The 27,484-nt window shown below is 40.6% G+C and overlaps 1 protein-coding gene and 1 pseudogene across 1 annotated transcript in view; one reads left to right on the top strand and one right to left on the bottom strand.

Moving 5' to 3' along the window:
* Positions 1-3,490, top strand: part of LOC135541658 (protein phosphatase 1 regulatory subunit 1C-like) — a 38,061-nt gene extending 34,571 nt beyond the window's left edge. The window contains exon 6 of the mRNA XM_064967977.1: positions 3,474-3,490. Within this exon, the coding sequence (XP_064824049.1) occupies positions 3,474-3,490 (17 nt within the window). The remainder of the gene's footprint in view (positions 1-3,473) is intronic.
* A 6,835-nt stretch (positions 3,491-10,325) lies between these two features.
* LOC135541657 (dual specificity calcium/calmodulin-dependent 3',5'-cyclic nucleotide phosphodiesterase 1A-like) overlaps positions 10,326-27,484 on the bottom strand; it is a 32,659-nt pseudogene continuing 15,500 nt past the window's right edge.

Raw genomic sequence — 27,484 nt, 5'->3', positions numbered from 1 at the left:
CGAGGAAACTATTTGAAATCTCCATGTTTTCACAAAGGACACTAAGTTGCTTATCACCTGCACCATCATCCACAAAAAAAGCAGTTTTAATCTTCTCTATACAAAATATCATAAACACATAATAAAAATATAATAAAGCTCAAGATGGAAGATGTAAAGTTTGTGCTGTACTCTCTATTCCTCTTCAGGGGGAAGGGATCCATTTTCCAACATGTTACTAATATATCTCTTTTCTCTTTCTCTCCCTCTTGTTTTCATTATTACCATTATTATTGTCATTATCATATTTGTGTTATTATTAGAGACTTCTACAAGTCAGCAGAGCAATCTCTCCAGTCCCACGTCTATCTCTCGATAGCGTCACTGTTTTGTCTTTCTGTCTAACGCTTGTTCCTGAGTTGTGTTCATTAGGGCATAAAACGTTGCAAAACGTTTTGCAATGGAAAACAACAAGTTGACATAGTACCTCCCCATCTCTTTAAGCTTCAAAAGTTTTACTCTGTTTTGTGCCTACTGAACAAAACCCTGGTCCTCTGTTTCCTCTTCCAATTATACAATGGTTGTTATCCCTGGAAGTTATGTTTCCATAAACTATACAGCTCTCCTGATGTATGAAGTGTCTCAGAAGTGTATGATTTGATTATTTTAGTTGCTTATCCAACTGGATGTTACATCATTTATGTAATTATTGAGGTCTAAGACATCATTCAAATTACATTTTTGTTCAGAAAGCTTTCTGGTTTGTTTGTTAGTTTTTAGTCAATTTATACTGTAGTTGGTCTCTTGGTATTAATATGTTGGTATGTACTGTTCTTAAGATTTATCTTGCAAAAATGAATGGAACTTGTTAAAATAAAATGTGTTTTATGAAATGCCACATAATTCTCTGGTACATTGAAATAACACAAGGATTCACAGTACAGTAAATGGATAGGGGCCCGACTAGCACAGCAACACCATGAAAATACCAACGTCTGGCTTTGGTGTGCATGAGTCAGCATTCCCATAGCTGTAAAAGCACAAACAAAACTTCTAGCACCTGACACAAGCATAAAACATGTCATATAGATTCCAATTAGAGGAGCGAGAGAGAGACAGAGACAGAGACAGAGAGACAGAGACTGACTGACTGACTGACTGACTGACTGACTGACTGACTGACTGACTGACTGACTGACTGACTGACTGACCGACCGACTTTTACGCACCTCTGACCCTCACCAGTTGGGACACTCTGTGGGAAGGCAAAAAACCTGACCTCTGATCTCAGAGCAGTAGGGATAGACACATTCTTCTCCTTATTGGGCCAATAATGGCTCAGTTCTTTGAGAGCACTACGTCAGCTCTGACACTAAGTAGAGAACAGGGGTTTAGGTTTCTCTAAAGAGGGCAGTGTTTACCATAAGTACTCCAGAAGGGTGATGGGTGACCTCATGGAACAATTAGATGATTCCCAACAGGAGGGTTATTATAAGTATGCTTCTGTCCGTCTTAGGCCTTGATTCAATCAGATCAAGCATTAACCAGCGATAGCCGACACCCGCATAGCTGATGTTTTGCTGTCGGAAGTGTAACTGCGTTGGAGCTGTCAAATATGAGAGCAGCTGCTCATGGTCATTGTCACAAAGCCACACCCATCCCACTTGTGTTAGAAGTTCAGAACAAGAAAGTGTAGACTATATAGAAATAATGCAGATTTCTATTAGCCTATTTGAGGTCTAGATTACATCTAAAATTCCAGTGTTTTCCCTTGTAAACATGGTTGTGTGGTATTTCTCTTAATTAATGCGACTCTGTGCAGTTAATAGCAATGTCCACTTTAAGTATAATGCCAGGAGCTGCTTCAGTATTTGACAGAACTAATGCAGTTCTACCTCCGACACTGCCATAACATTGGATCTGACTGAATAGTATGTGGTATCTGTCGTACATACAGTACCAGTCAAAACTTTGGACACCTACTTTTTCAAGGGTTTTTATTTATTTTTACTATTTCCTACATTGTAGAATAATAGTGAAGACATCAAAACTATGAAATAACACATATGGAATCATCTATTAACCAAAAACCTGATGACAGCTTTGCACACTCTCTGCATTCTCTCAACCAGCTTCATGAGGAACTCTGTGAAGCATTTATTTTGGCTGCAATTTCGGAGGCTGGTAACTCTAATGAACTTACCTCTGCAGCAGAGGTAACTCTGGGTCTTTCATTGCTGTGGTGGTCCTCATGAGAGCAAGTCCTTAAAAATGTCCGTATTATCTGACCTTCATGTCTTAAGGTAATGATGGACTGTCATTTCTCTTTGCATATTTGAGCTGTTCTTGCCATAATATGGACTTGGTCTTTTACCAAGTAGGGCTATCTTCTGTATACCACCCCTACCTTGTAACAACACAACTAATTGGTTCAAATGGATTAAGATGGAAAGAAATTCCACAAATTAACTTTTAACAAGGCACATCTGTTAATTGAAATGCAATTCCAGGGGACTCACTCATTAAGCTGTTTTTTGGTTACTACATGATGCTATATGTGTTTTTCCATAGTTTTGTCTTCACTATTATTCTACAATGTAGAAAATAGTAAAAAGAAGAAAAACCGTTGAATGAGTAGGTGTGTCCATTCTTTTGATTGGTACTGCATGTTGTTTATAAACAGTGTATGCACATTAAAGGGGAAGTTCAGGATTTTACAACTTGGCCCACTGACTACCCTGAAAGCGTAAGAAAAACTGTGATCTGTGGTTTTGTTTTCTTTACAACCATTACATACATCAGCTAACTTTGACGTCCGCTAGCTGACAATCAATGACAGTGATAAAGGGATATTGTGAGAAAAAAAATGAAAAAACCTTTCACTAACATCAAACTAAATGAGTTGATTTGGCCATGAGATTTTGTCAATTGGACAAGTGACCGTATCACTCCCAGGGTGTTTCTCACGCATCAGTCAGAGTCTAAATCAATGTATGCAAAACAGAGCATGGAGGGAACTTCTCTGATGTGTGCTCGGCTTGAACACATTTCGAAGTATGCATTGATGCAAGCCTCAATGAAAAGTATGGACAGAAATATGACGGATGAATACGCATGAAATATGAAATATGATATAAAACTCAAACAAAAAATATAGTCAAATCCATGGTGCCCATTATTTGGGCTGAAATTAAAGAAAATAAACTCAGCCTTTGGAATAAAATGTTGCCCATTCATATCTCACATGTTGGCCTGACTACAATATTTTATCTTGATACATTAATAAATATATTTTTTCATTTTGGCATGTTTATAGTCCTGTAAGTCAATAGGGCTAACTTGCTACAGTTGAAGTCGGACGTTTACATGCTGTCGTGGAAATTTCCTCTATTTACCAAATCATGGGAGCAAACCACACACACAAGTCAGAGTTAGTTATCAAAGTCCATCTTTAATTATATGAGCTCTATAGCATTTTCTGTGACTCTCAACAGTTCAGTATCTCTACTGAAATGTTGAGAGTCTCCACACAATGGCAAATGGGATCCTTTATAGCGAAGATCCACCCCCCCCCTAGACGACATGACAATCCACAGGTCCCAGGAACTTACACAAATAAAGACTTTACTTCAGAGAGGAGTATCCCCTAAGAGGACAGAGTTGGCTATAAATTATCGTTCAGTTTGGTCTCCTAAACAAAGCTCTTATCTCGTCCTTGGTACAAAATGGTACCAAGACATTACCCCCACCCTATGATATATATCAAATTGTCATTTAGATAGAACCAATTCTAAATACAACAAATCCTGGACAAACTCACAGAGACACACTGACTGGCACACAGACATTGTGGAGCAAAAGATATGTTTACACATGATGACACTTTGACCTCTCCACCCTCTCTGCGGTCCATGCAACTTAGTCTTGACATAAAACAGATAACTGCACCCTCGCCACAGTATTATACAAAAATACCATTCTTGATGAGAAGTAACTTACAAACATATGATGAATATAAAACATCTTACATATGTTACCAACAAATTTTGATTATTCCCTAACAATGCACTTAGGTTGGAGTCATTAAAACTTGTTTTTCAACCACTCCACAAATTTCTTGTTAACAAACTATAGTATTGGCAAGTCGGTTACGACATCTACTTTGTGCATGACACAAGTAATTTTTTCCAACAATTGCTTACAGACAGATTATTTCACTTATCTTATCACTGTATCACATGTTTACATACACTAAGTTTACTGTGCCTTTAAAATGCTTGGAAAATTCAAGAAAATTATGTCATGGCTTTATAAGCATCTGATAGGCTAATTGACATAATTTGAGTCAACTGGAGGTGTACCTGTGAATGTATTTCAAGGCCTAACTTCATACTCAGTGCCTCTTTACTTGACATCATCGGAAAATCTAAAGAAAGACCTCAGGAAAGAATTGTACACTTCCACAAGTCTGGTTCATCCTTGGGAGCAATTTCCAAATGCCTGAAGGTACCACTTTCATCTGTACAAACAATAGTACAGAAATATAAACACCATGGGACCTCGCAGCCGTCATACCGCTCAGGAAGGAGACGCATTCTGTCTCCTGGACATGAACGTACTTTAGTGCGAAAAGTGCAAATCAATCCCAGAACAACAGCAAAGATGTCACGCCCTGGTCTTAGTATTTTGTGTTTTCTTTATCTATTTGGTCAGGCCAGGGTGTGACATGGGTTTTTGTATTGTGGTGGGTGATTGTCCTTGTTCCTTTTCTGTGTTACTTTGCACCAGTATAGGCTGTTTTCGGTTTTCACATTACGTTTGTTGTTTTTGTATTTGATTCGTGTTTACTTTGTTTCATTAAACATGAATCACAATAGCCACGCCACATTTTGGCCCGACTCTCCTTCACCTATAGAAAACCGTTACAAAAGGACCTTGTGAAGATGCTAACAGAAATAGGTACAAAAGTATGAGTCCACAGAAAAATGAGACCTATATCGACATAACTTGAAAGGTTGCTCAACAAGGAAGAAGCCACTGCTTCAAAACCGCCATAAAAATGTCAAAAACTTCGGTTTGCAACACATTGGGACAAAGATCGTACTTTTTGGAGAAATGTCCTCTGGTCTGATGGTCTGCCGCCCTCTACCTGCCCTCCTCTGGATGGATATTCTCCTAGCTGTCGGGTCCGTATTGTCCGGATGTTTATTTGTAATGTAGCTAGTACCAGGTTTTTATAGTGGCATGTTTTCCCAGGGTTGACAGAGTCCTTGCAGGCTGTGTAGTAGCACATGTAGCCATGGATTATGACGAGTGATAGCTTAGCTAGCCGGCTAACTTGGGCTGCTTGCTAAATAACCATGGATCATGATGAGGGGTAACATCTAGCTACTGCACTAGCAAGTTACCTTTTGTATTAGACAAGTAGGGTCGTTGCCTATGCTAATGTTCTATGTTAACGGTTTGTTAAATATGTTGCAAAATAATTTATATAATGTCTCTTGCAAGCTACTTTCTTTAACCACATTTCAATGTAGCTATATTCCACAAAATAACAACAGATTAACAGTCTCAATTTCTTTACTAACAATAATGCAATATTAAACTAAATCTGATGTTCAGATCTACAAATGTTTGACAAACAGTGTTGGAGAAGCTAAACTGAAAAGATAGTTTACCCAGCTACCATTTACTTACACTGGAAGAGCTACAGCCAAGCTACCGTTAAGAAAAATATAGTTTACTTAACTAAAGCTACTTAACTAAAATAGTTCAATACATCCAAACTACTTTGTGAAACAATTTCATATGTAAATCTGAAATATCAGAATACTAATCGCAAGAACAGATCCCTCTGTATTAAACAAAAAAATATGTTTCAAGTGATAATTAGGCAAGTCTGACACCAAACAATAAAGGATATTCTCGCCTTCACCTATACTTTCTTTTTACCAAAAAAGTAGTGTGTAGCTTCAGAAGTTAGATGGCAAAAAGTAATTAACTACTGAAAACACTACCAAGATTGCGATTTACTTCAACTACCACCAAGCTTGTGCAAAATGCAGCTGAATTGCTGACTCAACTACATGTAGTTCACTACTCCCCAACACTGGATATAACATTAGCTACAGAGGGTGATCCAGGAAAGTCCAGCATAGATTAGCAGCCGACATGTTGCTGACACATTTTACTCAATTGACTTACTAAAATATCAAAGGTTATGCAGTAGCACCAGAGCGTTCTCCACACTCTCATCCTAATAAGAACATACTCAAGAGAATGCTCTCAAGGAACACATTCGGAGAATGGGAGTGTGGAGCACAGTAGTATGCATTTTCAGAAACACCCCTAGTCTATCTAAACAGACCTTCCATAATGCACCAATTCTCCTGCTTACACGGCTGTTGAAGTTGGGACAGAGAGGGGGAGACAGAAATGGGACTCCCTAAACATGAGAACAATTCATGCCCTTATTTTTAACCATGCCTACCCAAACGTGTGATTTGTTGTGTGCATTTTAAAGAGGGCCCTCCCAGTAAAATGTTTTTTCCCCTTTCGAAATGTCCAAGAGAATCCGACATCCTCGCCAGACAAGATGCTCTTGCTCCTACGTCTGACACTGCGAGACTATATCACTCCCATTGATTCCTATTGGTGGCTAAAGTTAGCTGAACTTTAAAGTAGCTGGTTAGAGAAAACGGCAGGTGGCCTAGTGGTTGGAGGGTTGGACTTATAACCGAAAGGTTGCAAGATTGAATCCCGATGCTGACAAGGTAGAAAATCTGTCGTTCTACCCCTGAACAAGGTTATTAACCCATTGTTCCTAGGCGTCATTGAAAATAAGAATTTGTTCTGAACTGAAATGCCTAGTTAAATAAAGGTACAAATAAAAAAACATGGATTATAGTTTATCCTGGCTCATAGACTACTTTCAGGGTGAGGAACCATTTAACATCCATTTGTAAAATCCTGAACTTCCCCTTTAACTGTTGTGAGTGCGTATGAATTTGTATGCATGATTTAATGGGGTTGAAGAGGGAGGGGTGAAATGTCAGCCTGGTTACCATGATAGTTCTTTACATATTTGTGTTTTCACACTAGGGGAATACCCAAAACCCAGAAGACAGAGGCCTCTGCTCCCCATTCACAGCCCAGAGGGAGGGAGGGATGAGCACTGAAGGACAGAGCTTTGATGGAGCGAAAACTCAGCCTTCTCTTTTCGTACCTGGATAAGATATGATCTGTCGTCATGTTCATGTCTTTCCTGAGTTTGGTTTCGTGCACATATTTTTAATTCCCTCAGACAGGCTACAGTGTAAAAGTCTTATTCAACTCAGCAGTGAGGGGGGCAATAATAGCCGACAATGTACAATTGTATTCAACCTGATAGAGGACAAACTTTAAACTATAAGCAATAATTGTATCGTAGATACAATGTAATTTACTTAATTTATTAAAGTTTGACGTACTGCCAAATTCTCAAAAACAACGTTCTCTGGCACAAGCTCTGCAGTCAGCATGCCAATTGCATGCTCCCTCAAAACTTGAGACATTTGTGGCATTGTGTTGTGTGACAAAATACACATTTTAGAGGGGCCTTTTATTGTATTGTGCACAAGGTGCACCTGTGTAATGATCCTTTTGTTTAACCCTCCAGCTGTGTTCCGGTTGAATTGGACCAATTTACAAGTTTCCTCTCTGAAAAATGTAGTTAATTTAATCTGATTGTCATAAGGTTCCATGACATTGTCCACACAGGGCATCTGAATAAACAAACTACATTTTTATGATTTTCATAAAATATGTGGTGTTTTGTTAAACTTTTGTACACCTGTGGTGTTCCCGGTTATCAGGAATCAAGGTAAGACCCAAGTGCAGATTGTGTGGAGTAACAATGTTTATTGTAACCACAGAGGCAGGTAATTGACAGGTCAAGGCAGGCAGGGGTCGATAATCCAGAGCAGAGGCCAAGGTACAGAATGGCAGGCAGGCTCAGGGTCAGGTCAGGTCAGGCAGAGGTCGGTAATCCAGAGATGGAGTAAAGGTACAGGACGGCAGGCAGACTCAGGGTCAGAGACAGGCAGTGGTCAGGCAGGTGTGTACAGGGTCAGGACAGGCAAAGGTAAAAAATAAAATAAAAAACAGGAGGAAGAGGAAAAAGAGAGACTAGGGACAAACAGGAGCTGCGACAAAACGCTGGTAGGCTTGAACAAACAAGACGAACTAGCAACAGACAGACGGAAAACACAGGTATAAATACACAGGGGATAGTGTCGAAGATGGGCGACACCTGGAGGGGGGTGGAGACAAGCACAGAGGACAGGTGAAACAGATCAGGGCATGACACTGGTCAAAAATGACATTAGAAATGAATGAGTGAGACTACAATTAGTGTATAAAATTGAGTTCAGGCACATGCCCATTCATAAAATGGACACACTTCCTCTCCCAGACCCCCACATGCATGTGTGTTTGAGCACACACACACACCTCACTCCCCTTCTTGGCTTCTATGTCAACCACCACGGGAACCTTTCCCCAATAGAATCTATCCTCCATGGGAACCATAACTATTAGCATTCTCACAAACAATCGCAACATTGTTTCAATAATATATAGATCTTTTCTTGTGGCTCTGATATATAAAGCTTTTTTGAGGCCTTACTCACAATTAATTCTGTGGCAGCACAATGGCCAAACGATATACTCTTGATCATATCTTTGATCATGACACTGGTGAGTATGAGAGAATCCGTGTTAAACTTTTACACAAAGTAGTCTGTGATAAATTAACATGAAACCAACACAACAGGAAGGTTAATGAGCTTCTTGATATGCCACACCTTTTCAGGTGGATGGATTATCTTATCTTAAATTAACAAATTTGTGCACAACATTTGAGAGAAATAAGCATTTTTTGGGCATATTGAACATTTCTGGGATCTTTTAGTTCAGCTCATGAAACATGGGCCCATGTTGTTCAGTATATATGGTGTAATCGGTTTGCTGCAAAGGCTATATCAAATAATGCATCTGTCCAAGCCATAACTACCCAAGCCAGAACTACCCATACCTTTAAGCGAATGCTTTTAGCATGGCCCCTAATGGCCATCAAAAGGAAATTGAATCAAACTGAGTGCTGTGCTCCTCTTCATTAGACAAGACTAGAGCGTTAGGTTTCAGCTGACACATCCACGATGGGTCCATATTTCCAGAGGGAAACCTGCCAATCCTCCATCTGTCTTTGACTCTTCTTATCTATTATTTTGTAGCCAACATGTACTACAGGCCTAACATTATGTTCAAGGTACAAACATTTATGTTAACCATATGCTTTGGCATTATTTCTTGTTTGGATATTTTTGGAGAAAATAAACATATTTGTCCTTGTACATGTTTATCCTTGCATGTTACAGAGCACAGTGCTAGATGATTCATTATTAAATTCCATAATCCATTGTATGAGGGTGGGGGGGAACACCTGATTTAGCATGATTTAATTATTTAAATAATTAATTTAACAATGTGTGATATAAGGGAGCACATACAGTATTTACTGTAAACAGAGTTTTGAAAAACTGAGAAATGCATAATGTCGCCTCCGTTTATTTTTTAAGAGAAGCTTCAAATCAAATCAGTACTTTTTGCACAGATCTGTTCTCTTTAGCGTCCCGAAAATGGTGCCAATACAGCATAACAATGTGGCCTATGCAGAACTGATTGTTGAAAATAAAACATTGTGCTGCAGTAAGTACCCTACCTTTAATAAATAGCTGAAAATAATGCATTTACAAAAAATAATAGTACCGATACTGAACATGAAAGACACATTTGCAAACTTAGATCAAGGGCTCTGGGGCTCCTCTTCCTCTTCATTTATCACTGTACTCTCTCCTGTGCAGACATATCACACACCAGTCACAATAACGTCCTTTACACACACCTGTCACCAAGGTAACATGCCATTTGTCTTAGAGGAAGAAGGATGTACAATATAATTTCAACATTTGTCTGCATTAGAATACTACGGATGTAAAAATCCAGCTGAATCCAAATGAAGCAAAAGGTTGGAATCCTAACCCACTGTGATCTTCTTGTTAAACATATATACACTCAACACACCTGTGCACACTGTGTGTGTGTGTGTGTGTGTGTGTGTGTGTGTGTGTGTGTGTGTGTGTGTGTGTGTGTGTGTGTGTGTGTGTGTGTGTGTGTGTGTGTGTGTGTGTGTGTGTGTGTGTGTGTGTGTGTATGTGTGTGTGTGTGTGTGTGTGTGTGTGTGTGTGTGTGTGTGTGTGTGTGTTTGCAAGTGCACATGGCATTTGTCTGTCTGTGTGTCCTTGTGGTCAAACTCGAGATGGGTGTTTCTGGGGTGCGCCCACCCCTTTGTCTACAGAGGGGGGCCAGCAGTCCTGTGGTAGGGCATTATGGGTATCATCCAGTTCATTTAGACCCTCTGTATCTTCTGTATGGTCTATATCATCACTCCTCTCCAAAGCTGTCTGTGTCAGTGAAACCTTTGACCCCTCTGTGACTGTGCTCGACTGGTCTCGTCCATGCTCCTTTCTTTGACATAACCTCTCTTTGCTGGCGAACTCTGGTTATCAACAAACAACAGAAGACCATGACACTGAGACAGCTCACTAGATATTATTGTGTTATTATTACACATGCATTAAAAGTGTAGTACACACTTTGTACACAATTCTGGATGAATAGACTTGAGTTGTGTGAAACACATGGTAAGACAGTCTTGTGCTGGCCAGGCATAGACAGTGTTAGGGTTAGACCATTTAGTCATGCGGTAATATACTGTGAGAGCTGGTAATATTATAGTGTACAATGTTCTTTATTTTTTCTAAGTTTATAAACAGTTTGCATTCTGTTGGCTTTTTGGATGTGCCTCCTAAGCTTCTACTCTAGAAGACGCTAAACAAGACTGGTCTGTTTGTTATGTTTGCTAAATCAATAAAAGACTGAGTTAGGTTGGGCTACCTTGCTCAGCTAGCTCGTTCCATCTTTCCTTGTTGTGCTGGATAGTATCAGCTATCTTGCGGTGTACCCGTCTGAGGTCTATGCTGGGCAGGGAGTAGTCAAACGGAGCTCCACAGCCAATGTGTCTCTGAACCAACTCCATCACTGTCCCCGCGTCTGTGCCAGTCATGCTAAAAGAAAGACCGACACGTACAAACGCAAACACCAACACATGCACGTGCAGACTCGCACACATGTAAGCAAACACCCTCACGTATAAGCACACACACGCATCCTTTGAATTTACTTATACCAGAACACACGGAAGTAAATGCCATTGTTTAATACATCTGCTCTAGTGGCGGATGAGTCTATGGGTCTCTGCTGGGTTTTCATGGAAAGTACCTGGACATTCTGACTCCAGAGGCTCCTGACTTCACAGCTTCCTCTATGAGAGGAGAGATCGCTTTCACTGTAGAGTTGATCAGGGCAGAGAACGTCAATGAACCCTGAGAGAGAGGGGAGACCATTCCAAAGAGTAATTGCAAAGATTTTTGTATCATGCCAAACTTTAAGGTCAAACATTTTCCTCATCAGAGAGGGTGCATCTTAGTAGTAAAGTGTCTTCCTCTCCTCATCTACTATACTCACCTGGATTGGTCTGAAAACACAGAACAGGTGAAAAGCAATATGTTGGAAGTTATGTTGTTTTCTCTATTCCGGTTCTGCTAGATCAGTACAGATATAGGGAAGGAGACAATGTGGTCACTTTTTTTGTGATGCAAGCAATTGTTGAAGCTAATTTCCCAATATTCCTCTGCCCACACAGTGTGGGAAAGCCCTGCGATTAAGACTGAGGTAGTGAGAGGCCCTGTCCAAACACTTTAAAATGCTTCCTTCCTTCCTTGAATTAATCACTGATCTGACATTACAGGATTGGAGCAAGCTTTCCAATGCATTGAATTGAATGGACTATCCTGGCTAAATAAATACAAATGAAAAATGAATGAAGATGCATTTTAAGAGCATTCTTACTGGGCTATCTGTGACTGAGCGATCATGGCTGCATTGCGGTCACAGAGAGGGGAGAAGGGCGGTCCTAATTCAGCCTCTTTGTCACACTGAAAACATACAAAAAAGCCAATGACAAACAAAAAAAGACAGAACAAAGACATGAGGACAGTGCATTTGTTTTTTGACACACTAATAAGTGCTCCATGTAGTATGCACATATACAGAACACACATACTGCACACAATACCTTTTTTTTGTGTTCAATATTTTTCATGAATAAATGCTAAGGTTTCATTGTGTGCTAAGGTTTATTTGAGCTTCTACGTATTCGCAGCTGATTGCTGTGGATGTTATCCAATAAGGATCAAATCTTCTGTTCTCCTCGAGGTCATTGATGATAGAATGTTCATATTTTAAGATTTCTGAAAGGCCAGACTGTTAGGCTTGACAATGACAAAAGAGTAGGCAAAAGTACAAACAGAACTGGGACCAAGCTAGAGTAAACGTGTACAGACAAAAAAATATAAAATTAGTCGATTTGGATAAGGGAAATAAAGAGTTGATACAAAGCAGTTCAGAACGGGATTGGTGGGAGCAGCATCTTTGGTCAGCCTGGTCTCATAGACTAGACGTAACATAATAAACGTCAATCCGGAACACTGTAATTATGTTACGTTTTGTTTGGTATGGTTCCATAATTGAAAAGGAAAAGGCGCAACGCTCACCATAAAACAATGTCTACAGTGGTTCCTCTTTTAACTTCTTGGTGACAGGGGGGCAGTATTGAGTAGCTTGGATGAATAAGGTGCCCAGAGTAAACTGCCTGCTACTCTGTCCCAGATGCTAATATATGCATATTAGTAGTAGTATATGATAGAAAATACTCTGAAGTTTCTAAAACTGTTTGAATGATGTCTGTGAGTATAACAGAACTCATATGGCAGGCGAGAACCTGAGAAAAATCCAACCAGGAAGTCGGAAATCTGAGGCTTGTAGTTTTTTAACTCAGCCCCTATTGTAGATACAGTGGGATATTGGTTATGTTGCACTTCCTAAGGCTTCCACTAGATGTCAACAGTCTTTAGAAGGTTGTTTCAGGCTTCTACTGTGAGGTGGGACCGAATGAGAGAGGAATAAGTCAGGTGTCTGGCAGATTGCCAAAGGCTCTGAGGCGTGATCACGAGAGAGTTAGCTCTCATTCCATTGCTTTTCTACAGACATAGGAATTCTCCGGTTGAAAAATTATTGAAGATTTACGATAAAAACATCCTAAAGATTGATTCTTTACTTAGTTTGACAAGTTTCTACGGGCTGAAACAGAACTTTTTGATCTTTTCGTCCGACGTTCGGCTGGACCTGACCTTGGATTTTTTTTTTACCAAACGCCCTAACAAAATAATCTATTTGGACATAAATGATGGACATTATCGAACAAAACAAACATTTATTGTGGAACTGTGATTCCTGGGAGTGCATTCTGATGAAGATCATCAAAGGTAAGTGAATATTTATAATGCTATTTTTGACTAATGTTGACTGCGCAACATGGCGGATATTTCTTTTGGCTGGTTTGGGCTCTGAGCGCCGTACTCAGATTATGCTTTTTCCGTAAAGTTTTTTTGAAATCTGACACAGCTGTTGCATTAAGGAGAAGTGTATCTAAAGTTCAATGCATAACACTTGAATTTTCATCAACATTTATAATGAGTATTTCTGTGAATTCATGTGGCTCTCTGCACAATCACCGCATGTTTTAGAACTACTGAACGTAACGTTATCTCTATTTGTGCTTTTTCTGACTCCTCTCTTTGGCAGGAAAAATGGCTGTGTTTTTCTGTGAGTTGGAGGTGACCTAACATAATAGTTTGTGGTGCTTTCGCTGTAAAGCATTTTTGAAATCAGACACTGTGGCTGGATTAACGAGAATGTGATCTTTAAAATGGTGTAAAATACTTGTATGCTTGAGGAATTTTAATTATGAGATTTTTGTTGTTTTGAGTTTGGCGTCCTGCACTTTCACTGGCTGTTGTTGAGGACGCTACCGTCCCACATATCCCAGAGGTTAAAAGTTGCAAGCTTGCACCGCGGGACTTAGAGGTAACCAGCATCATGGCTTCATTGCTCCAGACCACCACAAAGTGGAGTTATAACACTCATTATGCATTTGGGTCCCAAGATTTTATATTACCAATCATATTGAGTGGTTCCAATGACGAATTTGACGCCCGTCCCTGGAATTTGACGCACGTCCTTGTCACCCGTCCCTGGTGACTTTCTTCAGCAAAGATGTCTGACAAAACATTACGGGGGAAGAAATTATAAAGTCATAACGAGTCAAGCAAAACATTTACCATTGAGAAGAATATATTAGTTAATGTAGAGACTAACAATTGTCCATATTATTTTGTCATAAAGTACATTTATGAAAATCTTGATTTAGCTGGTGTTATGACATGAGTACAGTATGACATTGTAATTTGTGTTGTTTAATGTTTTAGGGACTAATGAGAAAGCCAGCTAGCCAGGCTGTCATATTGGGAACATTGTAGCCTGTACATTGAATATATTCACTGATCGTGTACTCTTCGTTGACAAATAAAGGTGTGGTTCAGGTATGAATCTCTGTGAGACATTCTTTTTCAGTCATATCCAATACCAGGTGTATCAAACTCCATTCTTTGAATGATGCTGTGTCTGGATGTATGTATTACAATTATACCCTTAAACAGTGTTTACCATTCCTGCTCCTGGGACATCAATGATTACACATTGTAACTATGCAATAGACTAGAAACATGATTTCAGTAAAAGCTTATTTGTAATTCAGGAATACAGGAAAAAAAAACTTTGCATACCTAACTCCCTTCATCTGCATTAATCTGAGGACACAGGATAGTATTTCAATGAGATACTTAATTTCAACAAGTGGAGAATGTGAAACGTTTTATTGAAAGAAGCTCAATATCCAGGTGTCATGAATACATAATACATGCATTATAATTATGATAATTTAAATATTATATTATGAATACAAGTTCAATCTGTACTTCAATGCACATATGGAGTGCATTATAAAACGTGGAAGAAATACGAGGTGGGGAGAGAGGTGTAGAAGACAGAAAGGGAAAGAGGTAAGAACAGCAGCAGACAGCATATGATTAAATTAATTACAGTGCTACCCAAATATTCTCTCAGTTCATCACAATTACAGTGTCTCTAACAGTGTCTCCTAACCAGCCTTGGGCCCCCAGTTAGCCCAAAGCTTATCTTAAGAGCGGGTGAGGTGGCGATGACGGGACTGGCTTCCTCTCTCACATAAAAACATACTTGGAGATGAGAGACAGATGGATAGAGAAAGAGCATGATTAAGCCTTGTTTGTTTTTTACTCTAACACGGTCAGTCATCAGAATCATCAGGTGAAATGCAAATCTGACCTTGGATCATTAACTCTGGGACTACTACATCTCTATCAGTATTTCAATGTAAAGCATCTCTTTAATAATATATCCTGTTGACCCGACCATGTCATCAGTGGGTGTAGCTGGTGCATAGAAGTCAAGCGCAGGAGAGCAGAGATGAGTGGACAAAGCACTTTACTGAGGCAATCATTATAACAGAACGCAAACGCATCACAAAAAGAAATGCCCAAAGAACAAGTGAGGCAGCACAAAGTACCACAACCACGTACAAAGTACCGTCTGCCACAAAGCACGGGTATAAAACAGAACCCGGCGCAAACCAGCCGGAAGTGTGCCAACCTGACAATAAACAATTACACACACAGACATGGGAGGAACAGAGGGTTAAATACAGGACAAGTAATGAGGGAAATGTAAACAAGGTGTGTGGGAAAACAAGACAAAACAAATGGAAAATGAAAGGTGGATGGCTAGAAGATCGGTGACGTCAACCGTCGAATGCCGCCCGAACAAGGAGAGAAACCGACTTTGGCGGAAGTCGTGACAGACCAAGTGACCTCTCAGCTATGATCATGCTATGCTCTCTGTGTCAGCCAGTTCAGATGTGGGAGGGGTTCGGCAACACTGCTGATATAACCTATAGGATTTAGGGAGAAGGGGAAGAGGGATGAAGTTGTTAAGGAGAGAGAATGTTATTGTGTGTGTGTGGTCTCACCTGGTGTCCACAGTAAGTGCCTACAGAGTACTTTATGCTGAAAAACAGACACATGAAGACAAACAATAGAAGATAATTCATTATTAGACGTAAATACCACTTGAAGCTTGATGATGACTTGATCATTTCAATCAGCTGTGTAGGGCTAAGGCAAAAACCAAAATGTGCACAGGTGTTTGGAGCATTCCAATATTCCACAGCTGGTGAGGTGTCAGGTTCACCTCTGTACTTAAAGGGTGATTATTCCAACTCTCTGTGAAATGCTGCAGATCTGCCCACAGACGAGGTAGGAACACATATCCCACACAGAAGAGGTGGATATTCTTCTTCTTTCAAACAGTGCATGTGAGACAGGTTCCATGTACAACAAGATAGGCAGAGTGGAAGAGAGAAAAATAACTCAGAACAGTTTAATTACCTCTGGTTATGGACACTTTTGCCAGCAATAAAGCTCCACTCAACCTATTAACCTGCTTCCTTATTTATGTATTACCAGTTGATGAAGAACAACTCTAATTTCATACATCATTTAACATTTTTCTAGGAATAAGAAATAATAATAAAAAATTAAATAACTTCTTAGATTTGATGGAGACATTATATATCTTAATACCTTATCAATGTATGATTTGTATCAATGTGGACGCAAGACAGGGGGTGCAAGAACAGAGTATTTTTGTCGAGCAATGCAACAAAGCTTGATCATTCTGGCAATGATCCCTCCACCATCTACATGCTAATTCTTCACCATTGTACACGATGGCCCATTGCTCTGAGACATCCTTTGACCATTCTAAAGCCAGTATGGGGAATCCTTGTCTTAATGGCGCTGACTTTCTGGTCTAACTCTTTATATGACATATCAGAATAGCATTCCCTGACAAACATATTGTGTTCTTTTATCCTTCTGTAAAAAAAAGGTAACCGTTACACTGTCATGAAATATGATTATAATGTAAACTCACCCCATTCTGTACAAATGTGCGCATCCGCAACATTCAAACGAGGCTACATAGAAAACTAATGGGACTGTAGCGCCTGTGTTGACTTGAAAATCTGGGGTGTGATCTACATTTCTATTCAAGCGTTGATCGACATGGTAATGGCTATATAGTATTGGAGAAAAGTTGAAAATAACGGACCCTCCGTTACATCATGACGTGTCATGCTGTAATGTACAGCATGCATAAAGCAACTATTTCTGTCTTACAATCTCTCTCCACCAGGTGTAGCACTTCTCTAATTGTTTAAAAACAAGAAATGGACAGTGACGGGTAAGGGGGATCCCTAGTCATTTTTTGCGTTGTCACTGCATGCGATCATGACTCTCAAAGCCGCTGTTTACTTCTGAAGATCACTTTAGCACCGCCGTAAAACCTGATTCAAATTCAACACAAACCTTCAAATAGGTATGTAATGACACATTATATAAACTCTTTATGGTGTTTTCTTTACATTTTAGAGGCGATAAGGTGATAAGTTGGACAGAGTGAAGTGAAAGTGAAAAAAAGCAATTTTCCCACACAACACCTCTCCTCACTACCACGCATTAGTTTCGCTTCCCCACCCGCCATTTTTAAAAAGACCTGACAGGGCTCATTGCCTTCTTGAATTATGCAGAAACGGGCAGCGTGGGGTCATGTAATTGACTCTGTTGGAAAGGGGAGATATTGTACTTAGTAATAGTATTGACATTACAGTTGATCTGGAAGTATTACGTTTTTGCAGCGCTAAAATAAGGTCAATTGTACGGACCAAGGCGATGTACAAAAGTGAGTGAGTTTAAGTTATATTGACAATGAAATAAATAGGACATGGCCTGCTTATGAGTTGCTATGAAAGAAAGATTAATTCACAAGATTAATTAGATTATTTAAACTGAAAATGGCGAGAACAGGCTAAATGATTTTGGTTAGTTTGAGAATAATAAGTGCATGATTTATGTATGTATGTATGTATGTATGTATGTATGTATGTATGTATGTGTGTATGTGTGTATGTGTGTGTGTGTGTGTGTGTGTGTGTGTGTGTGTGTGTGTGTGTGTGTGTGTGTATGTATGTATGTATGTATGTATGTATGTATGTATGTATGTATGTATGTATGTATGTAAGTAAGTAAGTAATATAGTACAATTTTATGACAATGTTATGAGCCGACACTTAATCATAGGAGCTAACTACTAGAAATGTAAAAGTTGAAAGGAAGAATGCCCAGTGCTGCTTACCTGAGATGCCATCATCACACAGTCCTCATTCGTAGGTGTCCGCTATTCCTTTGTGTCAGAAAGAAAGGCTGAACAGTATTGGTTGTGGCCAAACTGACAATAAATGGTCAAAATGGAGGGTGGTTGATAGCAAAAGAAAAATTATTTTGGGGGAATAAAATGCATAACGTTTTGCACTCTTATCACAAATTATTTGCCTCGTTTTTGCTGTCAGAACAATTATTTTTGACTTGAAAATAAAAACGTAGACCAAAATACATACATTTGTTGCAAGTTGGGGAGAGGGGCTAATAGCTGAACAATAGACTATTCAACCTGTACTAAATATTAGTCTAATAGCCGAGCGAGGTGTGAAACCCAACATTTATTGACTTGATGATTCCCATTTCTTAGCTTAGCTAAATGGTATAGTCATTGTGCACTCTGAATGGACATTCGGGTGCATTCGTAAATTTGCCCTGGCTATCTACTCCGATTTCAGAGCACTCACGTCTGAGGGTACGAGCACTCAACACCAGTTGAATATGGCGCCGGTGTCAGTAAACGTCGGCAAAAAAAGCAGCACAGTTACAGTCACCATCGCTCTGGTTAACACAAAAACTGCCTTACCAGCTCTCCTAGGGTGAGTAAAATGGTCAGAGTGGTCTTTTTTTTCTGGAAGTAGCTAGCAAGCTAGCTTGACTGCCATTGTAAGGCCAGAATGCTCAAATCAACCCTACTCCTCGGCCGAATGTCCAGTGTGTGCTCAGAGAGAGAAACGGTCTGAATTTACCCAGCAAGTACCAGTCAAATGTTTGGACACGCCTTCTCATTCCAGGATTATTATTTTTTACTATTTTCTACATTGTAGAATAACAGTGAAGACATCACAACTATGAAATCAGTTAAGAACAAATTCTTAATTACAAGGACAGCCTACCTCCCCGTCGGAGAATTGAACCCCGGCCTCCCATCCGGTCCGCACAACACAGGGATTCTTTAGCTAAATAGCCCAGTACTGTACTGCCGACCGTCAGGGTTTTTTGTTTTTCATGGAATAGAAACCCCATAATATTAATCAAATTAATTAAGCAAGTACCAGTCAAAAGTTTGGACAGACCTACTCATTCCAGGATTGTTCTATGTTTTTACTATTTTCTACATTGTAGAATAATAGTGAAGACATCACAACTATGAAATAACACATATGGAATCAGTTAAGAACTAATTCTTATTTACAAGGACAGTCTACTCCTTCTTCCCCGTTGGGGGATTGAACCCCGGTCTCCCACGTGCCTGCAACATGGAAGAGTATCAAATGCTTCTCAAAGACCCCCTCTGCTGGTCAAACTAGCAATAACTTGCATTGACAGAAAAATGGCTGCATATAGATAATGTGCCACAGAATGCTGACTGCAAGGTGTGCTGGGGTAGGATGCAACTTTTAAAGGAGGATCCACTGTATGTGTTCAGACAGCATTAATTTGATGACATGGCTATGCTTGTTGTCATAGTAACAACGGGTGTGTGCACAGTGGTGTAGGCTGATTGGTGGTGCTCCTATCACTTAGAAGTTATGTAGCAAGCTAGGGTGACAACAATGCCTGCTACGGACGTTTCCCAGTTGCTTAGTGTAAGAACACTCTTAAAGCCTCAAAGGATAGATAAGATGATCCAACTTGCAAGACTAGTCAATTTGGCCAGCCACAGCTGTCAACTAGCTAATTAGGTAGATGTTTAGCTTTCTAGCACATTCAATAATTTCTTTGTAACAATTAACAAGATAGTTTGCTCCACAGCTACCACATGTTCTTGTCAAAACTATCAACAGGGTAGTTTGCAAGCAAGCAACATGATATGCCAAATAACAGTCTAAAAATCACTTGAGGGGAATATTTCAGATTTGACCTTTAAGACACAAGTTGCATGACCAGGAATCAGATTTATATCTGTTTTCAAACCACCTGTGAAATGTGTCTTGAAATATCTGATTCTATGTGCTTTTTGGGTGTTTCAGACTGGAGGAAAAAGAACAAATTTGAATCAGACAAGCAAAGAAAAATGATAAATTTGAATCACAACTGCCAATGTGAACAAGGCTTTAGAGAATTGTATACACCATTAACATACTATTTTACCCAATGGAAACAGCAACAATCTCAAAAAACATAACTTTAAAACAACTCATTTCAATTATCATGATTTATGATGGTCTGGAACTCTTTATAGGACCTTGTGTGGTGTTGACTGTTTTTGTTCAGTCTGTTCTGTTTGTCACTGTTAATTTCTATGTGTGAAAATCAATAAAGAAATGTGAATCACATAAAAGCTGTCCACAAAACCTTCAGTACCTGTCTGAAAAACTCCATGAGGGCCTGTGTCCAGCGGTAGTGCAAAGGCCAGTCCTTGGCTGGGTGGCTTCTGTCAGCCGCATGTAGCATCAGAGAGAGAACCTTGGCCTTGTCCACACTGAACTTCACAGACAAGCATACATCAGCCCATACACACAAAAATGCAAGCACACATGTAGACGCGCACACAGGCAGACATTCACGTAAGCAGACACACACATATGCATGCAAAGACACACAGAGGAAGGAAAGAAAGGGTCAGGTGTGTGTGTGTGTGTGTGTGTGTGTGTGCTCCTTTGTTTAGAGAGGAATCTTCAGGACGAAAGTGTTGTTAAGGAGTGCAATTAGAAGATCCGAAGTGTCTCAAAGCCTCTTGAGTAGAGTGGGAAGGAAGATCGGCGGGATGGTTTGGAGTGCAACAGATAGAGGAGAAGAACAGTGAGAAAGGAGTGGACAGTGTGAAGACACACCCGTCTGACTGCTGCAAAGCACTCCTCATGCTCTTGATCTGCTGAAAGTGGCACAACATATCTGTGCTCATGACCATCTCAATTACCAGTGCACCGAGCTCCCAGCAAACACATGGAGGCACACACACAAGTTCACACATGCATACACAAACGTGGATACCTGTTGTTAGCTCCTTTGTTTCCTCTGTGTCTCCCTGGATCTACTAATGGATAACCCCTTACCGCCAGTCATCTTTAGGTTGAGTTTTAACAGTATATATTTATCTCCTGCTCTTTCCCCACATTTAGTCATTACTCCACTCTATTCAATATCGAGAACTGTTCCCTTTCATATAAAAAAAGTGTCAAATTACATTTCACAACTGAAAAGTGTTGTGATCCACAGAACCATTTGTCTTTCTAAATCTGGGTTGGAGTCAATTTGAATTGAAGTCAGTCAATTCAGGAAGTAAACTGAAATTACAATTCAATAACTGGTCAGTAAGCTAAATGGAGAAGGTATTTATTCAATTCTTACCATTTTGGGATTTGAGAATCCCAAAATCACTTTCTGAATTGACCCCCAACCCAGTTCTAAATGAGACATACCAAAGAGGGAGAGTGATGACTGACCTGGTCTGGATATGGAAGTTGTTGGTGGTCCCTGTGTGCTCAAAGTCATGATTTGCTGCAGCAAACACCATGGCTAAAATCTCTAGGTCATTGAGTCAGCGCTGCAAAATGAATATCTAGGTTAGAGATCTAGTATAGCTTCTTTGCATGTGTGACAATGTGTGTGTGTATGCAACACAATAACTACAATTAGCTATGCAAAATGGCAACACTGCATTGTTAGGTAGGAAGCAGGATTGCCATTTTGCAGAGCTAATTGTGTTATTACACTGTGAACGTACTTAGGGTATAAATTAGGCTTAACTCACCATAACACCGGTGTGAAGCATTAGGTAGTGTGCGTTCTGCGTGACATCGGAGCGTGGATCAGGTTGTGATAGGGGTTTCAGTGCTTGTTGTAGACCACCTCCAGAGCCTCCACAAAGGATACCAGGGAAGACATAGGTATCTGATGAAGGGAGGATAGGACATTTACACCTCAAGCCTAAGTAAGTCATTTAACATACTTTATATGTGCCTGTTGGAGCTGTCCTGGTTAAATAAACCAATATAAAAGTGTCTAAACGGCAAACCTGCCCATCTGGCACTCTAGGCAGACTCGGGAAAACGCTCAAAGTATTTGAACGGCTTTTTCAAATATTTCAACCCAGGTCTGATTGATGAGAATATTTTTGAACATCTGACCCAAAAGGGGTTTGATCAGGTCATATCTGTTGAGGAGCTCATAGACCAAGAACTTGAGTGCATGTTCCCCGCTAGCTTCATGGAGCAGAAAGACATCAAATGACCACTTGTCCACATCCTGCAGGCAACAAGAGAAACTAAATGACTATCACCCCATAGCACTCACTTCTGTCATCATGAAGATATTTGAGAGACTAGTCAAGGATCATATCACCTCTACCATAGCTATCACCCTAGGCCCCTTCAATTTGCTCACCGCCCCAATAGATCAACAGATGATGCAATCGCCATCACACTGCGCAAGAGGAATACATATGTAAGGATGCTGTTCATTGACTATAGCTCAGCACCATAGTACCCTCCAAGATCATCATTAAGCTCGAGGCCCTGGGTTTGAACCCCGCCATGTGCAGTTGGGTCCTGGACTTCCTGACGGCCACCCCCAGGTGGTGAAGGTGGGAAACAACACCTCCACTTCACTGATCCTCAACACTGGGGATCCACAATAGTGTGTGCTCAGCCCCCTCCAGTACTTCCTGTTCACACAAGACTGCATGGCCAAGCATGCCTCCAACTCAATCATCAAGTTCGCAGACGACACAACAGTCGTAGGCTTGTTTACCAACAATGACGAGACAGCCTTCAGGGAGGGCTCTGGGAGTGTGGTGCCAGGGAAATAATCGTGGACTTCAGGAAACAGCAGAGGGAGCACCACATCGACAGGAACGCAGTGGAGAAGGTGGAAAGCATCACTAGTCACTTTAATAATGTTTACATGCGTTTCTGGCATTACTCATCTCATATGTATATACTGTATTCTATACTATTCTACAGTATCTTAGTCTATGCCGCTCTGACATTGCTCGTCCATATATTTACAGTTGAAGTCGGAAGTTTACATACACCTTAGCCAAATACATTTAAACTCAGTTTTTCACAATTCCTGACATTTAACCCTAGTAAAATGCATTGTTTTAGGTCAGTTAGGATCACCACTTTATTTTAAGAATGTGAAATGTCAGAATAGTGGAGAGAATGTTTCAGCTTTTATTTCTTTCATCACATTCCCAGTGGGTCGAAAGTTTACATACACTCAATTAGTATTTGGTGGCATTGCCTTTAAATTGTTGAACTTGGGTCAAACGTTTCAGGTAGCCTTCCACAAGCTTCCCACAATAAGTTGGTTGAATTTTGTCCCATTCCTCCTGACAGAGCTGGTGTAACTGAGTCAGGTTTGTAGACCTCCTTAATCACACACGCTTTTTCAGTTCTGCCCACACATTTTCTATAGGATTGAGGTTGGGGCTTTGTGATGGCCACTCCAATACCTTGACTTTGTTGTCCTAAAGCCATTTTGACACAACTTTGGAAGTGTGCTTGGGGTCATTGTACATTTGGAAGACCCATTTGCGACCAAGACTGATGTCTTGAGATGTTACTTCAATATATCCACATAAATTTATGGTTGGTATGGTGTTCTTTGGCTTGCAAGCATCCCCCTTTTTCCTCCAAACATAACCGTGTTCATTATGGCCAAACTGTTCTATTTTTGTTTCATCAAACCAGAGGACATTTCTCCAAAAACTATGATCTTTGTCCCCATGTGCAGTTGCAAACCGTAGTCTGGCTTTTTTATGGCAGTTTTGGAGCAGTGTCTTCTTCCTTGCTGAGCAGCCTTTCAGTTTATGTCGATATAGGACTCGTTTTTTACTGTGGATATACTTCGTACCTGTTTCCTCCAGCATCTTCGCAAGGTCCTTTGCTGTTGTTCTGGGATAGATTTGCACTTTTTGCACCAAAGCATATACATCTCTAGGTGTTTATACTTCTGTACTATTGTTTGTACAGATGAACGTGGTACCTTCAAGGGGTTTGGAAATTGCACCCAAGGATGATCCAAATTTGTGGAGGTCTACATTTTTTTCTGAGGTCTTGGCTGATTTCTTTTGATTTTCCCATGATGAAGGTAGGCCTTGAAATACATCCACAGGTACACCTCCAATTGACTCAAATTATGTCAGTTAGCCGATTAGAAGCTTCTAAAGCCATGACATAATTTTCTGTAATTTTCCAAGCTGTTTAAAGGCACAGTCAACTTGCTAACCTCTGACCAACTGTAATTGTGATACAGTGAATGATAATTGAAATAATCTGTCTGTAAACAATTGTTGGAAAAATCACTTGGTCATGCAGAAAGTAGATATCCTAACCAATTTGCCAAAACTATAGTTTGTTAACAAGAAATATGTGGAGTGGTTGAAAAGCGAGCTTTAATGACTCCAACTTAAGTGTATGTAAACTTCCAACTTCAATTCTATATGTTCTTAATTCCATTCCTTTACTTAGATTTGTGTGTATTGAGTTTAAGTTGTGAAATTGTTATATATTACTGCACTGTCGTTGCTAGAAACACAAGCATTTTGCTACACTCGCAATAACATCTGCTAAACCACTGTATGTGTCATGGATCCCTCCCGAGCTTTCATTACGCACACCTGTCCCCTATTCCCACTGATTAGTACTTCTATAAGTGTGCCCTTTGGTTTCTATTGGGGGGTTGATTATTGTTCCAATGTCCATTGGTACGTGGTGAGTACCTGTGCTGTGTGTTGTGGTCTTTCGTGCCCCTGTGCATTGCGCAGATGATTACGGGTCTCGTCCCGTGTGGTAATCATTGTGCACGTGTGTCAAGGTACTCGTTTGTTTGGGTTTAAACCCTGTGTTTTTGTTACGTATTTGTTAGCACAGTTTTCCACTGTGCTAGCATAATTGCAAAATGGTTATCTAATGATCGATTAGCCTTTTAAAATGATAAACTTGATTTTGGCTAACACAACGTGCCATTGGAATACAGGAGTGATGGTTGCTGATAATTGCCTCTGTACGCCTATTTAGATATTTTAGAAAAAATCTGCCGCTTCCAGCTACAATAGTCATTTATAACATTAACCATGTCTACACTGTGTTTCTGATCAATTTGATGTTATTTTAATGGACAAAATATGTGCTTTTCTTTCAAAAACAAGGATATTTCTAAGTGACCCCAAACTTTTGAATGGTAGTGTACGTTTATATTCATATATATAAAAAAAGAGTAAAAGATGCCCATGGTCTTGTAAAATAGCTGTGAATTACTCCTTATTTCTTTCACTTATTCTTGGTATGATTGATTAGCATGTGGTGCCATTTGACTGCTGTAAATCATGCTCTCATAAAGGCTTCTTAAGCACTACATAAATGTCTCACAAATAATCTATAACCGTATGTCATGTTTTATGAAGTGGTCATAAATGTGGTATAACTACTTGACATACACACAAATGTTAAATTTTACATAACCCACTGTGCCAAATATGACAAACTTGTGTTTTTTAAAGGGTGATATAAGCACTGTTTAATCAGGGCTTTATAAATCATAATACATTTAGGCTTAACAAAGCATCTATCAACCTGTCGTGTCATACTCTAAAACATTTTGAGGATGGCCCAACCTCTTTCCTTCTTGGGATCACTGCCAATACTGGACCTGACCCCAACCTTCCCCAAAATGCTGTGCTGCAGGATGACATGTGCGCTAAAGTGCAGTCATGGTAGTCACATTACACCAGGCAAAACGTACCTTGATGAAAGACTCCAGCATACACTACCGGTCTCTCCTTCACTGCAGCCGAGGTGAGTAAAACATTTAAACGTGTTAACCCTCGCAAGGCTGCAGGCCCAGACGGCATCCCCAGCCGCGCCCTCAGAGCATGCGCAAACCAGCTGGCTGGTGTGTTTACGGACATATTCAATCAATCCCTATACCAGTCTGCTGTTCCCACATGCTTCAAGAGGGCCACCATTGTTCCTGTTCCCAAGAAAGCTAAGGTAACTGAGCTAAACGACTACCGCCCCGTAGCACTCACTTCCGTCATCATGAAGTGCTTTGAGAGACAAGTCAAGGACCATATCACCTCCACCCTACCTGACACCCTAGACCCACTCCAATTTGCTTACCGCCCAAATAGGTCCACAGACAATGCAATCTCAACCACACTGCACACTGCCCTAACCCAGATGGACAAGAGGAATACCTATGTGAGAATGCTGTTCATCGACTACAGCTCGGCATTTAACACCATAGTACCCTCCAAGCTCCTCATCAAGCTCGAGACCCTGGGTCTCGACCCCGCCCTGTGCAACTGGGTCCTGGACTTCCTGACGGGCCGCCCCCAGGTGGTGAGGGTAGGCAACAACATCTCCACCCCGCTGATCCTCAACACTGGGGCCCCACAAGGGTGCGTTCTGAGCCCTCTCCTGTACTCCCTGTTCACCCACGACTGCGTGGCCACGCACGCCTCCAACTCAATCATCAAGTTTGCGGACGACACAACAGTGGTAGGCTTGATTACCAACAACGACGAGACGGCCTACAGGGAGGATGTGAGGGCCCTCGGAGTGTGGTGTCAGGAAAATAACCTCACACTCAACGTCAACAAAACTAAGGAGATGATTGTGGACTTCAGGAAACAGCAGAGGGAACACCCCCCTATCCACATCGATGGAACAGTAGTGGAGAGGGTAGTAAGTTTTAAGTTCCTCTGCATACACATCACAGACAAACTGAATTGGTCCACCCACACAGACAGCATCGTGAAGAAGGCGCAGCAGCGCCTCTTCAACCTCAGGAGGCTGAAGAAATTCGGCTTGTCACCAAAAGCACTCACAAACTTCTACAGATGCACAATCGAGAGCATCCTGGCGGGCTGTATCACCGCCTGGTACGGCAACTGCTCCGCCCAGAACCGTAAGGCTCTCCAGAGGGTAGTGAGGTCTGCACAACGCATCACCGGGGGCAAACTGCCTGCCCTCCAGGACACCTACACCACCCGATGTTACCGGAAGGCCATAAAGATCATCAAGGACAACAACCACCCGAGCCACTGCCTGTTCACCCCGCTATCATCCAGAAGGCCAGTACAGGTGCATCAAAGCTGGGACCGAGAGACTGAAAAACAGCTTCTATCTCAAGGCCATCAGACTGTTAAACAGCAACCACTAACATTGAGTGGCTGCTGCCAA

The sequence above is a fragment of the Oncorhynchus masou genome, chromosome 6, assembly GCF_036934945.1.
Source record: "Oncorhynchus masou masou isolate Uvic2021 chromosome 6, UVic_Omas_1.1, whole genome shotgun sequence".
Lineage (NCBI taxonomy): Eukaryota > Metazoa > Chordata > Actinopteri > Salmoniformes > Salmonidae > Oncorhynchus > Oncorhynchus masou.
Note: the sequence above shows the minus strand (reverse complement) of the source record. Positions and strands in the feature narration are given on the sequence as shown.